At 43.8% G+C, this 17,381-nt stretch overlaps 1 protein-coding gene across 2 annotated transcripts in view; it reads left to right on the forward strand.

The window, feature by feature from the left end:
• The first annotated feature begins 417 nt into the window (after positions 1 to 417).
• celsr3 (cadherin, EGF LAG seven-pass G-type receptor 3) overlaps positions 418 to 17,381 on the forward strand; it is a 126,135-nt gene continuing 109,171 nt past the window's right edge. For both annotated transcript variants that reach the window (XM_024292383.2, XM_024292384.2), the window contains exon 1: positions 418 to 6,331. In XM_024292383.2, the coding sequence (XP_024148151.1) occupies positions 847 to 6,331 (5,485 nt within the window). In that variant the 5' untranslated portion in view covers positions 418 to 846. The remainder of the gene's footprint in view (positions 6,332 to 17,381) is intronic.

A 17,381-nucleotide genomic window follows, 5' to 3' on the forward strand; every position in this document is an offset into this window, starting at 1 on the left:
GAAAGGTCCCAGCCGGGATTCGAACCGGGGCCTTCTCGCTGTGAGGCGAGAGCGCTAACCACTGCGCCACCGTGCAGCCCCCTGCAGAAACTATGTCCTAGAAAATGACAGAGTTTTTTTGGGCTAAAAACATTACAATCATAAATAAAAGACCACTAGAAACGCTTTTAAAATAGATCAAATGATGATCGGAGTGGTTCTTTAAACACTTAAAGCTTAGAGTGATTTTCTTTTGTCCTAATTTTGACTAAAGAATGTTATTTATTTTAGATTCGGATGTCATCTGGGGCCATTTGTCTCCCAGTTGCGGGTTTGGCTGCACCCCCACCCCCCCTCTCCGGAGCTCACCATTATGTGATGCAAGGGAAAGGGGGAGGGGTATAGAGAGCGTGATGGTGCGTGTGTGCGCATGGATGGAAAGGATGGAGAGGAGCCTACCACGGGGCTGCGCTGTTGCTGATGAAGGGTGCGCGCATCACACACACCGAGGGACAGCGTGTGTGAGCCAGTCAGCCAGCCAGTCAGTCAGGCAGGCAGTCAGTGTTGAGTGTGTGAGCCATGTTGGATGTGAGTGAACGGGAGGAGAGATGCTGCCGCCACGCCGCTCCTAACGCTCACGCCTCCAGCTCCACGGAACACAGAGGGTAGATGCCAACTCTCCGGGCCGAGAGAGAGAAGGGGGAGCCTGGGGGAAGGCGTCAGGCGGCGCTGGCGCTCCTGGAACTGGACACCTAGCTGGAACGAGGGACGGAGAGAAGTGCCGGAGAGAAGGAAACTCAAGGGTGAAAGCCACTCTGAGAAGGAAGAGGAGAAAGGAGGGAAAACCCAGAGAAAGGAGAAGACTAAATGGCTGCACCGCTGACGGGCTTCACCCCGCTCCTGCTCTCCTTTCTGGCTCTCCACCTGCTTCTCCTCGGTCCTTTGTTAGCCTTCACCTCGGGGAGGGCGAGTTTAGGAGGGGCTTCCACCAGATGGACCCGGGGCCTCTGTCATCGAGAAGCCTGCAAAGTGGACCGGCATCGGTGCGAGGATGCTGGGGAGTTGCCGCGGGGAGGCAGGAATCTGAGCGCGTGCAGGTGGACCGTGGAGTGGATACAGCCCGAGGGATGCACCGGACTGAAGCGCAGGTGGGGGCTCAGAGGTGGATATCAGTGGGATGGGTCGAGATGGGCGCGGAGGAAGAGGCTGAAAGGAGCCGGGACGTTTGGTGTGCGCGCAGACGAGGCTTCCCTTCCCCGTGCCGGTCTCTCGCGCGGGGCGAACTCTGATGGCGTCGGCGCAGACGAGGGAGTTCACAGAGGGGTGGTGGAGAGGAAGGGCGTTGTTTCGCCCCCTTCTTCACCTGCTTTCACCTTTGTGCTGATGCAAAACGGGAAGAAGAGGGCAGTACAAAGGACTAAAACGTGCGCGCAAAGCTGCCCGGTGCCGGGGCCACACCTCGCCAAGCGCGGAGCCGCCGGAGCCTTTGTGCACGCTTCTGGCATTCGCACCGGACCCGGAAGTAGACAGTTGAAGAGAGAAAGGGTTCGGGAGAGGGCTTTCGGGGTCAGCTCTTCAACATCTGTCTATTGCGTAAACCGCAAAACCCGCGTGCTGACCAACAAGCGCACACCTGGCTGCTTCCTATCTTCTCCATCTTGGCGCAAACCCCCTCTGTCTGGATATAAATTACCTCATATTGATGCTTCAAGCAACAGCTTTCAATGTAACCACGTTTTAACTAACACTTCAGAGTGGACAGCAAAGCAGAGAAACGTTTGTCCAACTTTTGAATCCTCTCAGACCGCTCTCACTGATCTTCTGGAGCAACAAGCTGCTGCTGCTCTTCGGGGCTCAGTTGGCGCGGACAGGAAGGCTGGTAATTGTTCTCATTTTGGAAGGCACAGTCTTATCGATCCCAGCAGCAGCAGCAGCAGAGAGGGGGTTGATGACAGCTGGATGACTGGGTGCATTACGAGCAGGAAGGGGAGGCATGGAGGTGGGGCAGATGTTTGGGCCAAAAACGCACACAAATGTAGCTCCCACGTGTTAATTAGGAACGCTTCTGAGGCGCCACGAGGTTGTTGGTTATCTTCCTTCCCTTATGCAAATGCAAAGTCTAACCACGCCAGGAATATGGGTGAGGGGAGGGAGGTAAAGGGTGGCAGGGGAGGAGGAGGGGCGGCGTTCCCCGGCAACAAATACATGCATTTATCTAATTGGGCAGATAATGGGTTGGCTTTTTCAATTCGAGGGCTCTCTGTTAACGAGGCTCTGTCGGGGGGATCTGCACCAGCAACCGCAGGGCAGTTAGGTCAGAGCAGCGGGCTTTCTGATGGCTGCTTCAGGGAAATAGGAGGCGGATGCTGCGCGGTTTCCATGACCCCACAGAGGGGCGTGGCTAAGATGAATCCTCTCATCCAATTTAATCTCAGCAGCATCACACAGACACCCGCCAGACATTCATTATTTAACAAAAGCGTCAGTTCCAGAGCAGAATCTGTCCGTGCGCGCGCTCAATCCGATTATCGCGCAGAGAGGGGAAAACCAGAGCTGACTCCATCTGCTGAAAAAGTAAAAGCAACTCCTGAGTCTGACTCAGGCTTTTTCTTGCCAGCGAAGTTTCCCGTTACATCTCCCGGTGCTGCGTCAGACTCCACTGACTCTGCTGCAGCAGCAGCAGCAGCAGCAGCAGCCGCGCCACAGTCCTGCAGCATCACAGCCCGGCATCCCTCACTTTCCCCAGAACAGAATCAGAGCACGTGGCTGCGCGGCTCTCCCTGCAGCCCCTCTGTGTCTGAGATTTCAGGACCGCGGACAGCTCCGCGCGTCTTTCTGTGGAGCAGATTTAACAGCAATAACAACAACAACAACAACAACAATAAAGAGGGGGGCACTGAGAGGAAAGGATGTGGCCACAAATCTCACAAGGGAACGTCATCCTGGCATAGTCAGACTCAACAGCGAGAGGAGAGTGCTGTCCCAGCAGGGTGCACTGACAGCACCTCCAACATTTCAGCCACCGGGGCAGGAGAAGGCGCACTTGTGCATTTAAAATTCAGTAATCAAGTGCCATTAGAGCCGGAAGGTGTCAGACATTTAGACAGGCAGCAGATGGGGGCTGGAGAAGAAAGGGAGAAGAGGGAGGGAGAGGGCTCGGAGAGGTCCACTGCTGTTTGGGGAGGAAAATTGCAGGTGGGGGAGGGCGAAAGAGAGGCGCTGCTGATGGAAGGGAGGGAGCTACAAGCAGAGGAGGAGGAGGAAGTGCAGAATGAGGGGGTAAAGGGTTTAACAAAAGCAGGAGAGGAGAGAGGAGCCCAGGAGCAGAAAGGTCATGTTAGTGATGGCGGCACCAACTCACAGTTAGATAGTGTAGGAAGAATTGGAGAGAGTCAAGTCAATGAAAGCTATCAGGGGGGCAAAAGTGAGGTGCAGGGGGAGAAAAATCCCACTTCAAGAGGAGAGAGGAGTCTGGAACGACTGATAATAGTAGGAGATGATGATACCTCACAGGGGGAAAAGGAGAGGAGGATTTTAATGCCATGGTCTCGATCCAGGCGTGCAGCCAACAGACACCCCCATTTCTCACTGTACAACTACCAAGTCCAGGTGGCTGAGAACCAGCCCCCCAGCACCTCTGTCATCATCATGTCAGCAACAGACCCAGACGCAGGAGATGCAGGCAGGGTGAGCTACTCAATGGCGCCGCTAATGAACAGTCGCTCATCTGACTACTTCGACATCCATCCCAACACAGGCCTCATCACCACAACTCAAATGCTTGACAGAGAACACATGGACCTGCACTACTTCCGGGTCACGGCAACTGATCATGGCTCTCCTCGTCTCTCTGGTACTACGATGGTGGCTATTGCGGTCTCCGACCGGAATGACCACTCTCCCATTTTTGAGCATACAGAGTACAGAGAGACCATAAGGGAGAACGTAGAGGAAGGCTATCCCATCCTGCAGCTCAGAGCAACAGATTCAGATTCTCCATCGAATGCTAACATTCGCTACCGCTTTGTCGGCGACACAGCAGCGATGGCGCGGGTTGCTTTTGAGATCGACCCACGCTCTGGTCTCATTACAACCCACGGATCGGTGGACCGTGAGACAAACGAGCACTACACGCTTCATGTGGAAGCCAGTGATCAGGGGAAGGATCCAGGGCCTCGCTCTGCCACCGTCAAAGTCTTTATCACGGTGCTTGATGAGAACGACAACGTACCACAGTTCAGTGAAAAGCGCTACGTGGTGGCAGTCAAAGAGGACGTGCGACCACATTCGGAGATCCTCCGTGTGAGTGCCACAGACCGAGACAAGGACAGTAACGCCGCTGTTCATTACAACATCATCAGCGGAAACAGCCGTGGACAGTTTTCCATTGATAGTGTCACTGGTGAGATCCAGGTGGTAGCACCTCTGGACTATGAGTCTGAACGGGAGTACACACTCCGTGTTCGTGCGCAAGACAACGGGAGACCACCACTGTCCAACAATACTGGGATTGTGAGTGTACAAGTGACAGATGTCAACGATAACCCGCCCATCTTTGTGTCCACGCCATTTCAGGCATCTGTGCTTGAGAGTGCCCCAGTTGGCAGTTCCATACTCCACATTCAGGCCATCGACACAGACTCCGGTGATAATGCCAGACTAGAGTACAGGTTAACTGGAACTGGCTCTGACACACCATTTATCATCAATTCTGCAACAGGCTGGGTCACTGTCAGCTCCATTCTTGACAGAGAATCTGTGGAGCACTATTTCTTTGGTGTGGAAGCAAGGGATTATGGGATGCCTCCTCTTTCTGCCACGGCCAGTGTCACTATTACCGTGATGGATGTTAACGACAACCGCCCAGAGTTTCTCCAGAAAGAGTACTACGGCCGCCTGAATGAGGATGCGGTGGTTGGTACGAGCGTAGTGACGGTCACAGCTGTGGATCGAGATGTAAACAGCGCTGTGACCTATCAGATAAGCGGAGGGAACACCAGGAACCGCTTTGCTATCAGCACAGCAGGAGGAGCTGGACTTCTCTCATTGGCCCTCCCACTGGACTACAAGCAGGAGCGACGTTACGTCCTCACGGTCACCGCCTCAGACAGGACGCTCCACGACACCTGTCAGGTGCACATCAACATCACAGACGCTAACACACATCGGCCTGTTTTCCAGAGCGCCCACTACTCTGTGAGTGTGAACGAGGATCAGCCTCCTGGAAGCACAGTGGTTGTGATCAGTGCCACAGACGATGATGTTGGTGAAAATGCTCGAATCACCTACTTTCTTGAGGACAACATCCCTCAGTTTCGTATTGATCCAGCCACAGGTGCGATAACGCTTCAGGCAGAGCTCGACTATGAGGATATGATGACCTACACTCTGGCAATAACAGCAAAAGACAATGGGATACCACAGAAGTCAGACACAACATATGTTGAAGTGAACGTGAATGACGTGAATGACAACGCCCCTCAGTTCCTCAGCCCCCGATATCAGGGAACCGTGAGCGAAGACGCCCCACCTTTCACCAGCGTCCTGCAGATCTCAGCCACTGACCGTGACGCTCACGCTAACGGCCGCGTTCAGTATACCTTCCAAAATGGCGAGGACGGGGACGGAGACTTCACCATTGAACCAACATCTGGCATCGTCAGAACAGTCCGCCGCTTGGATCGGGAGAGTGTGCCCTTTTATGAGCTCACAGCATATGCTGTGGATCGTGGCGTGCCCCCTCAGCGAACCCCCGTCCACATCCAAGTGACAGTCCTTGATGTGAATGACAACGCCCCGGTCTTCCCTGCTGATGACTTTGAAGTACTAGTGAAGGAGAACAGTGCTGTGGGCTCTGTGGTGGCTCAGATCACGGCCACAGACCCGGACGAGGGTGCCAACGCCCAAATCATGTACCAAATAGTAGAGGGTAACATACCCGAGATCTTTCAGATGGACATCTTTTCAGGAGAACTCACTTCACTCATTGATCTCGACTATGAAGCCCGGAATGAGTATGTCATTGTCGTTCAGGCTACATCAGCCCCCCTGGTTAGCAGGGCCACCGTCAGAATCCGCCTAGTGGACCAGAACGACAATCGCCCGACCCTACAAGACTTTCACATCATTTTCAACAACTTTGTATCCAACCGGTCTAACAGTTTCCCGAGTGGAGTGATTGGCAGGGTCCCCGCCCACGACCCCGACGTCTCAGACAGGCTCTACTACACCATCGACAGAGGAAATGAGCTTCACCTGCTGCTCTTGAATCACACCAGCGGAGAGATCCGGCTGAGCCGAAAACTGGATAACAACAGGCCACTGGTTGCTCCCATGCTGATCACTGTCACGGGTAAGATGTCATGGAAAGGAGAAATGTGTGGAAAGCATGGGAAGAGAGGTTGTGTGCATGTGTGAAGTCAGTTTAGGTTCCCCTGCAGCTTCATTCAGTGTAAAAGCACTGTGAAGATAAGGGCTCCAGCAGAACAGGGTTATGTGTGAGTGAGGAAGAGGGGGATGAGGATGGATGCTGGTTGACTGAGCTCTGTGCTTTGCATGCTTCTTTTCACTGCCTCCTTTCTCTGGCTTTGTTTTTTGTTTGTTTTAATTCCTCAATTTCACTCCATGTTTTTTAAATTCCTGTGGAGAGTTATGAAGGTTTTAAGACCCACTCTAATGAAATTTGTGTTTCGGGTGTTTTTAGCATGTCCTTGTTGCATTTTTAATGTGATGGAGGACAGAGAAATTGAATTTCGGAGTATCTCTTTATCAAATTGTTGTGAATCGTGAGCATACAAAAATGCGTTTTGAGGAATATTGTATTTGTAACTTGAAAAATATGCTGGGTGGGCCACAAGCTTCTTGCTCCACTCCATTCTGATACTTCCACTTGTAGACGACTATATTCATCTTTGTTTTCCTTGTCTCAAAACTGTACGGCTGGATAGCTCCAATTTTGCTTGCCATTTTTTTGTTGTTTGTTAGGTGTTTGTTGGTCTTTATGCTAGCAGGAGAGCATGTAAGCAGATAGGTGATGGGAAGGGGGGCAGGGTGTCTAAGCACCAACAGTCCCTCCCACAACTTAGAGGCAATTTTTCAATGATCTAATATCACTTTAGAGAAATGATGTTCTAGATCACATGTGTCAAAGTCAAGGCCCGGGGGCCGGATCCGGTCCTCAGGGTAATTATATCCAACCCTCCAGATCATTTTATATTATTACTTTTATCTTTCTAACATATTGCAGCAACAATACAATTATGGAGACTAAGAGATCAGTTCAAATAACTTTTAACATCACAGGATAAAACAACTAAAGGCAAAACAAAGTAAAACAGTCAGACAACAAAACACATTGAACAAAACCCAAACCTAAGCTATGTCCAAATCCCCCCTACTCACCGTATAGAGCACTATATAGTGTGCTTGCCCTTTTCTAGTGCTGCTCAAATCTACTAATTCCAAAATCAAGTACCCTAGAAATTTCCTAGAAGTCTTTGCGAAAAACTAGCATGCATTGATGCTCACTAGATTAGCAAATATAGACCACAATGCATTGTGGTCGAACAATTTCAAACAAAAAAACGTGTTTAAATGTAATTTTTGAAGAATCCATCCACATTTTTACCATCAGAACACAGTGGAGTCATAAATAAATGTCGTGAAATGTTTGTATTGATTCGATTTTCATTTGGGAAATCGTTGACGTCATAGAAAAATGAAAGAAAAATTGTGAGCCTGGTGTCTGAATTGCCTTTAAAATCCAAGCACTATATAGTTTTTTAGTGGTTAGGGATTAGGGAGGGAATTCGGAGATAGCTCTGAACCCCAATCCGCACAGACAGGCAAAGGAAACGATAACCCACAATTACTTGCACTTTAAGATCTGACAGCAGGCCCAGAATAACTCAGAATCCCATCATCCATTGCATCAGCTGCCTTGCCTAACACCAGTATTGCCAGATAAGGCGATTTCCTATATAATATATAATTTTGACAGAATATATTTTATGGAGAGCAAGATCTTTAAGGATATTTGTATGTTTCATTTTCTATATAAAATGACATATAAGTAAAGAAATTTGAGTTGTTTTTTTTTTTCTTTTAACATTTACTTTATTTTGAAATTGTGTAATTTTGACAGAAAAATGTATTACGGAGAATAAAATATTGAAAGTGATTTAAGGTTTAAATTGATTTATTCTGGAATAATATTCCTGTATATTTTTACTCATATTTATATTTTAAAATGTTACCTTTTTTAAGTTTGAAAGTTTTTCATGTGTTCAATAATTGTTTATCTTGTTTGGTCCACAATCTAAAGTGTGTTTTTGGCTCCTTGTGCGATTAAATTTGACAATCCTGTGCTAGATGATCATAATTGAAAGAAATATATAAATAAAATAGATCAAAAGATGATCAGAGGTGGTCTTTACTACATTTTATGGAAAAAAAATGTTTGAGAAGAGGGGGGAGAAAACTATGAAAAGCTGATTAAAAGGAAATAATGGAAAATAATATTCTTTTGTGAATGTTTTGTGCTTTGAACTTGATTAAATATCTCGTTTGGTTTTGAGAAAATATTTACCTAATTGAAGCAGTTAAAGTGATTATTTTGAGAAACACAGTTTTCAGTGTGGAACTTCGTGGTTTAACGGTGATCAATATAAAAACCCAGCAAATACGGTGTGATTGACTGGAGCTTGAATGAGTGCAGTTTCCATGGCAATTTTAGACCGCTAAGGAAAATCAATTCAAGTGAAAACAGCAATAAGGTAACGTTCTACCTGACCGAACCTTTTGTCATTATTTGTCAAGTACACTGTAATTACTATCAGCATTTCATTTAAGATTCATTTAGGGATGAAGAAAGAAGGAGTTTGTGCTAAAGACTGTGTGCTCAGTGTGAGCTGCCTGCTAATTATTCATGAAATGAACCTGTTCTGACTCTTTGTTTACATACAAGTACAGTCTTTTTTTAAAAAAAAAAGCTTAAAATTGGGTTAAAAAGAAGCTACTTATTGTCGTCTTTGCTGTCAAAAATCAAAGCTTTCATACTCAATAAAAACCAGAGAGAGATGAGAGCAATGATGCTGTTTTGAAGACTTCAGTCTGTGTTTGCATTCTGTCAGAGAGGTTCATTGGAAGCGGCAGCCTGGGGATTTCTGTGACCTACTACTCTGTTTAAAACAGGGATTTTTTTTGTAAGGGGGGTTACAATGGAGCAATTTAAATGAGCACTTGAAAAAAAAAAATCACAACAATAATGAGTGACAGTTTGAAAAGAAAGAGGAAGAATGTGAGGGATCAGTTATTTATGTGTGGGAATCAAAGACAATGTAGAGCAAATAAGTGAGATAAATGTCTGAGAGAATAGAGATAAACGTCAAATGATACAAAATAAATAACTAAGTTAGAAAGTGAAAATGAAGTAAAGATAAGAAGAGATTTGGTTATGAAGCAGACACATTAATACATTCCCCAGAGCTCTACATGTCTGCTAGTGTAAACATATAGGTATTACGGCAAAGTGAATTTATGAGCTCTTCACCACAGCCAGGTGTGCTTCTGTATGAATGGCGTGTAAGCACAATAAAGGACAGTCCTCTCTCAGCTCACCAGACGCGTGGGCTCGTTTCTAATTTTCTCTCCCACTAAGACACTATTCCAGCCTCTCTTCTTCCTTTCGCTCTGCTTTGCTTCGGGGTTCCACAGTTATGAGATTATAATGAAACAACTGTCACACAGTCAGACTCAGACCAAAGCTGTCATTTGCATTGTGTGATGTGTGTTATCCTGCCACTTTCTGCCCCTCCTCTGCTCAGCACGTTAAAATCTCCTTTTACTCCAACATTCACACCCTCTAATTATTCATTTTTCACTTATTTTCTGTCTTTTTTTTATTTAAATCATACTTTATTTGGCCCTTCTCTCATGTTTCTTTTTAACTTTTTCTGACTGTTAAATTGGAATGAAAACAGTAAAAAGCGATAAAACAAAATTAAGACACTTTTTCAAACACTTTCTACTTCATTTCTCAATATTTTTGTCTAAAAGATAGAAAGAAATGTTTACTAGAAACATATGTTGTTTATAAGAACAGCTGGTTAGCAGATTGTCATAAACAGCTTTTAGCCTTGAAGTGACTCAGCTTGAACCCCTCGCTGTAATTGACGGGGCATTTTAACGTGTGCATTATCTATTTCCTCTTGCACTTCATAACTTTATTTTCACATTGTGTTTGCTGCTATTTAACTAAATAGATTTTGTCTTCCACTAAATGTATTTTCTTCTCAGAGCAACAACAGCACATTCTCATCCACAACTCCTCACATATTGATGTTTGGTTAAGGCCGCCCCAGCGTCACTTTTTGACATTTTGGGTGTCCCCAACTTGTCGTTTTTGGTGGTTGTTCATAAATCAAGAGTCCACAACCCTGGGAACGAGGTAACAGATGTAGTACTGGATGTGTACTGGTCCTTGGGACGCACACCAGTAGAGTTGGGGTAACCCTGGGGTAATCAGGGGTACCCTGTCCCAGTACTGACACCCTAACCTGGTACTGGTTCACGTCCAGAAAATATCTGGTTCGGAATTGGGTACTGGTGTGCTGTAATGCTTTTGGTGTGTATAACATGTTATTGAGACACTTTTCTGATGTCAGAAGACATATATTAAGAAAATTAAGCTCAAAACTGAATTTCTGAGCATTTCTTTATTCAAATCACTGTGAATCAGGAGCAGACGAAAAATTCTGCTTGTTGTTGTTGCAATGTAGAAAATAAGCCAGGCGGGGCTACAAGCTCCCTCCTCCACCATTCTTTTGCATCCACTTATAGGTGACTAGATCCATGTACATTTTCATTTTCCTCATCTTAGCTGGCATCTGGCTCAAAGCTGTACGGTTGGATAGCTGTAATATTTCTCCCCCTTTTTTTGCATTGCTATGCTGGAGCTGTGAGGGGCTGCAGCCCTGGGCTCCCACGGCTAGCGCTACAACTCTGATGCGAGCGACGCAGTCTTTACGTAAAGTGAATGAAAATCAAAAGTGAAAATTTGAAAGTAGTTTTAATTTAGAAAATACTTATTGTAAACTTGAAGGAATTATTGAAAATTTGAAAAAAAAGTAAATTTGAAACTTCAATAATAGAAAAATAAAATAAAACAAAAACTGTTACCAATTTAGCCCAAGAGAACCCATGATGACATCAGTGTCACAGAAAAACATCAGAAAGGCATTATGTGGTCTACGTTTTTTGTGGTGCATTCCATATAATTTCATATTTCAGGAAAATGTGTCTGGGTCTTTATGGGTTACAAAAATAAATGCTTATTTGTACTTTCAACTTTCCTTTTTCCCTGTTTGCTTTCAGTCCTCTGTTTTCAGTTTCAATTCAGAGTTTTCAAGTTTATGCTGCTGAGCTGATCCTAATTTTACATGGGGGCGGGGCTTTGAGCTCATTGGCTACTGGGCTATTACAATTCTGTTTTTCAAAATTTCAAATTTTTTGTTGACTTTAAGCTGATCCTGATTTGACCCCTTAATGTCTCTGTTTCTCTCCAGTAGTTGGTTAACTTTTCTCTCTACTCCTTAGTCTCTCCTTAAACCCTCAAATGCAAACTCTTTCACTGACACCTTCTTTTCTTTCCTTTCTTTTCTCTCTTCTGTGTCTAAATGAACAGAGGTGGGATGTATTTGTGTCTATAGGTGAGTCTGTGCAATAAGGTTTCTTTTTTGGAACATCTTAAAGGGTTTGTGTGAATGTGTTTGCTTGTATTGTGTGTATTCTCAGGTGGCCTAAAGTATAGCACTCGAGAGTGTATTTATACTTTCTCAATGAATTCTATCTGTGGGTACCAGAGAGTGCTGGGATGCACTGTGGCTTTCCGTCTTTGTTTCTTCCGCCCTTCTACTCTCTCCGTCCTCTCTTAATCTCTCGTGTGTCTTGTTCTCTCCGTGACAGTTTGTGTCCAACTATTGATCCAGAGGAGGATCCTGGCGTGCACGGAGCAGAGATTTAACACGGCATCTGTGTGTGACTCTAAAGCAGTTTGGAAGACACACACATGCATGAATGAAGCTGGCTTTTGGGTCAGCTGGTTGGGAGCAGTAATGACTCCGTTTGGCACCACCAGCAGCTTTAGCTCAAGGTGCCCTTAAGCAAAGTAACCCCCAAATGCTCCAGCAGTCAGCAGCAGGCTCAGTGGTTGGACTGGCACACTCCCAGTTGTGAATGTGTGGCGCAGACTCAAAGTAGAGCAGAAATGTGCAGGAACAACAAATGTCAACAAATTAGAAGAGTTGAAACAAAGTCAGGACGGTGTTAACCCTTTAACACCTGAGGCGTCGCTTCGACGCTTTAACACAAAATCTTGAACATACTGTAACTTTTCAACCAGTAATACGATCAATTCCAGTAGATTCTGAAGGAGTCTTTTTCCATAAAAGTGTTGCACCTGATCTTGATACAGATGTTCAAAATTGGTCAGATAAATATAATTAGATGCAATTACACATCCAGAGAATATCTTAGCTATAATTCTACTCAAGTAAAACTAAAAAGTGGGAAGTAAAACTCTTCTCCAAGACAATATTTACAAAAAATTGTGCAACCTGACAAATGCAAGTTGGTACTATTCACCTCCAATGGGAATCTAGAAACAATGCTGATTTGTTGGAATGAATTGCCGTAAAAGGACACGCCATGGCTGTGTTTGCAATGATGTTTCAGTGTCAATTTTGATCAATTCTGTGCACTTTTTGGAGCTAAAGTTGTCTCCTTGCAATTTGCTCCTGTCATGACATAAGCTAAATAGCCTCTTTGAGTCGTGTGGAGCTCAGACTATGTTGCACACGTAAGGCAGAGCATGTTACAAAGCCTTGCCACAGGTCACTGCACCAAGACTTCACTTTGTGTGCATATAGGTCAATGCACTGACGTTAACCACTTTTTTCTGGGTGGGCAGGCTGATGTTTCATGTGCAATATGGGTCAGATTAGAGAGGTCAGATCCCAAGTGAATGTACTTTATTTTTCAGATTATGTTCATCAGAGATAATAGTATGTTGTCAACCAATAATACAAGGAATAAAGTAAGTTGGGGGCCAAGGGTAAAACCTTCGGATGTGGCTTTTTCTGCTAAGTGGTGTGTGTTTTCCAATAGAACATATGTTAATAACTCCAACTAAACCCACTGTATTTCTCTATCAACATTGCATTAATATTTTTTTCTTTTGTGGGCATGAGGAAATGCTCTGCAGGGGTAATGTGTCTGGTTTTGTAAAGAGCTTTCAGTGGTTGTTTGGACTTTTATATTTTCTGACCATTGCATTATGTGATTTTTATCCTTCTTGTTGACGTCATTACTTACTACCCTGTTGTAAACATCTAATGCTTTTCAATCAGATTTTTATATTCTGCAGTAAAAGTGATTGAGAAATTGGAGCAGAACTAAAAAACTGAAGGGAAAGTCATCAATAGTATTAGAGAACGTCTTTTGTCAATTTAATCTTATTTTATGCTTGCAGTTAAATGCAACATTCTCATTTTAGAAGATTAAAATGATTGTTTCTTTTTTCTACTCTCTTGAAAAATTCTCTGCAGTTATGCACTGTAAGCCTTAGTCACAATTGTCCTTACAGGTGGATATGTGTAGACATGTACGGATTTTTAAAAAAAATTTCAATCACCCAAAATCCGACAGACTCTGCAAGGAATCTGTTCCTACCCTTGCGTGTAAAATTGTCACACTGTTAGTAAGGAGTCTAAGCTCACACCTTATGAATGACTAGTGTGTGGCATTAGGGAGCCTGTACATCATAAGTGCATGCTACTAACAGAATCCTTACAGCTACATCATAATACACTTCCCAAAACGCATTGACAGTGGTGGGTTCCATTTTCAGGATGTCTCTTGAGGTGGTCGTACAATCCTTAAGTGAACTGCAGGACCCATCTGTGCTTTCCTTAAGATGCAGCTGCACCTCTCTTTGACCCTTCTTAGGCCCAGACAACCCAAATACTTGCAGCACCCACACAGGCCAACCCCCCCATACGGGTACATGTGACCTAACTCAAAGGAAAGTATATTCTAAGGGTGTACTGGAGAAGTCAGTTGGTCCAGACCAAGTCTGATTATTTTTGGTCGGGATCAAGTCCTGGACTTTGCATTTGGTCTGTGATCAGACTGCTTGAAAACAAAAGCACGTGACTAAAGATCTCTTCTGTCATTGGCCAGGAATTGTGAAGTCGGGGCAAAGCAATGAGAGAATATGTAATGGAAGCTTTGCAATCCTCGTCGGGATAGTTCACTGATTTAAACTTTATATTTATCTGACCAATTCAGGTCAGGTACAACACCTTTTACTGCTACTTTGGTACAGCAGGGGGATGCTGTGAGGAGGCTCCTGAGGAGACGGCTGCTATCAAGTGTTTGTGACATACAGATTGTCAGGAAAACAGTGTGAGAATCAGCATGTATCATTGTAAAAGTTGTTTTGATGAGTCTGCCTTTATTCAACCACATTTTAATAAGTTGCTGTGTTTCATCGTTGCTTTACGTTTGTCTGCAGCTTTTTCTCCTCACTTTAATCCTGTAAATGACTAGATACGGTGGCCATGTTGGTCCAGTTGTTCCACTCCGAGCACGGAGCCTATTTAGACCGAAGAAACTCAGAGAGGGCTGGAGCTCAGTTTGATTGGAAATGAACCAAGGTGTGTGTGCCAAAACTCTTGTTGGAGATATTGTATGATTACACTGTGGTGGTGGGCGCATCACTCGAGGTGACGGCGGTGATTGTGTGAATAAGTTTACCTGTTAACCACGGGGCAGGGACGCCAGGTGGAGCGGGTGAGATGGGGTTATGCACTTTTTTGTTGACCACTAACACTGATATGCTACTTTTCTACTTCGATGTCATCCTGCTATGTTGATGCGAATATTTGTTGATGATTTCACTTTGACGTGACTTTAGATTCACAAATGTTGATGGTTGTTGTAAAGAAGCGTTGACATCGTGTAAGTAACTCCGTTCATTGCTGTCATATCGCAGTCATTACAAACGCAAAATAAAACAAAAATAAATAATATGTTCAATAAATCACTTTCAAACTTAAAATTTTGAAAATTACAAAGACTTTTTTGAGCTAATATTTCAGCTACATTCAAGCTGTTTTGGCAAATTTAGGCTTTTTAACATTTCTTGTGCTATTTTGGAGTTGGGCTAATATTTGCATGCTAACTGTTTGGGCTTTTTTTTAGGTTTTTATGCTGTTTTGAAGTTTAGCTAATATTTTAGCTACATGCTAGTTTTTTAAGCTAATTTAGGCTGTTTTGGAGCTAATTACACGTTACTTATTTGGCTAATTTAAATGCTTTCTTTCAGTTTTTTTAGGCTATTTTGAAGCTTAGCTATTTTTTCAGCTACATGCTAGCTGTTTTGGCTAACCTAGGTTTTATTTATTAGTTTTTTAGGCTAATTTGACATTTAGCTAATATTTTAGCTGGCTATCAGGCTCAACGTTTTCAAATATCAGCTGCCAAATTCAGCTTACAGCATTCACACCAGCATTGTCACTGGCAATGTTATATATCTAGCTCATAATTATGTTAAAAAGTTAAGTTTTTAAGTTTTAAAAATTTAGTTTTAGACATTCAATAAATGTTACTCCTGTTCACCCCTTGACCTAAGGTGTGTTTTGGATTTTGGCCCCCTGTGCGACTGAGTTTGACACTCCTGCTTTAAGCGAACCAAATGTGTCCAGTCTGAATCCACCCTTAAATAATTTACCGGCCCATAATGTGTTTTCTTGCACTTTTAATACGATGATACATCCTGCAAATAAACGATTACACATAATGAAGTCAAAACTTCCTGTAATAAAGAGAAAATGTTCATAAATGTGCTCACAACAAATCCATTGCTGCCCTTTAAGCTGACACCACAACAATCATGACCATCTTTACAACAGTTCAAGTATATAACGTAGTATATAAAACCTTTTAAAAGCCCATTAAATTCCATTAGATGAGCTCCTAAAGTTATTTCTTATGGGTCAAAGTGGTTCCGGCCAAGTTTTGGTTTTAAGAGTTTGACACGGTTTCCTCTCAAAAGCACAGGAAGCCAGATGGCAGCATTAATGCTCTGCTTGCTAATTAGTGTTATGTAACTCATCGTAACTCCACGACCAAACTTTGACCTCAAACTGGTTCTTACATTGACCAGCATTTGTCCTGTTTTTCATATTTGAATATTTCTGCAGAGAATCAGCTGCAAAATTCTGCAGGTATTTTGTTTTTGATTGAAGCAGAAAAAAACTAGGGATGATGATTTTGATGTCTACATTAAATATGAGAAATAAACCCTATAATATAATGTATTTTGTGGAACAGGGATCCTGTCTTCAACAGATCTCCACTCTCTCATGGATGTTTGCTGAGCATCCTTGACCATGGATAAATCAGATAACAGGCTTTTTCTACTTTCTACCATTTCAAACAAATGGATCTAGGTACAAAGAGTGCATTTGTATTTGCCCTTGAAAGAAACGCTCAAATCACAGCAGAGTGAAACTTGGACAAACAAGCTGATCAGGTGTCTCGTTTTTGCCGCTTGCAGCCTTTTTCTGCTCTGCATGGTCATGCAGTGGCAGTCTCTCTCTCCGGGGAGCCTCCCCGCACAAACAAAGTCTACTTGACGATGTTCATTCCACTAACTGTGTCCACCGACTACTAGAGTAACTGCTGGAAAGTTGTTATAAATAAAGCAGTGATATTTATGAGGGGGCATGTGTGGCACAGAGTTCAGGCTCTGAATGAATTAGTATTCTGGCAGGAACTGTTTACATGGAGTTGAGGACATTACAGATTCACGAGAAGCCAGGAGCTTTGCGGCTAAGCCTTGGCACAGAACTTGGATTCTTACAGATTCTTGTTCCTTACATGCTCTCAATGCAGAACAACATAAAAATGATGTCCATCTACAACCCTGGAAAATACCACTTTGCTATTCCACTGACAGAGTGTTTAAAGACCCACCCCAGTCGTTTTTTAGCTATTGTTAAAACATGTCTTTTAAGCTAAAATGAAAAAAAAAGAAACAAAAAAATCGAAATACATGCACTAACAGATTATTTCTGTTTATTTTCTGATTCTAAAGAAAATTTTATTTTGGAAAACTGCCGGGTTCTGTTCACAACATCTGTCTTGGTTACGTGACTTCAAGCGGCACCTGCAAGGCTACTTGGATCGCTGGATTTGTAGCCCAAAGCTAAAAACCTAAAAAAAATCAAACATTAAAATATACTTGGACAGTTTCTTCAGGGAGAAAAAAGCTGCTGTCTACAGACAAAACCATGAGTCTTCCTCGACACACAGAATTATTCAGACAGTTGTTCTCGTTT

This window comes from Oryzias melastigma, linkage group LG7 (assembly GCF_002922805.2).
Source record: "Oryzias melastigma strain HK-1 linkage group LG7, ASM292280v2, whole genome shotgun sequence".
Lineage (NCBI taxonomy): Eukaryota > Metazoa > Chordata > Actinopteri > Beloniformes > Adrianichthyidae > Oryzias > Oryzias melastigma.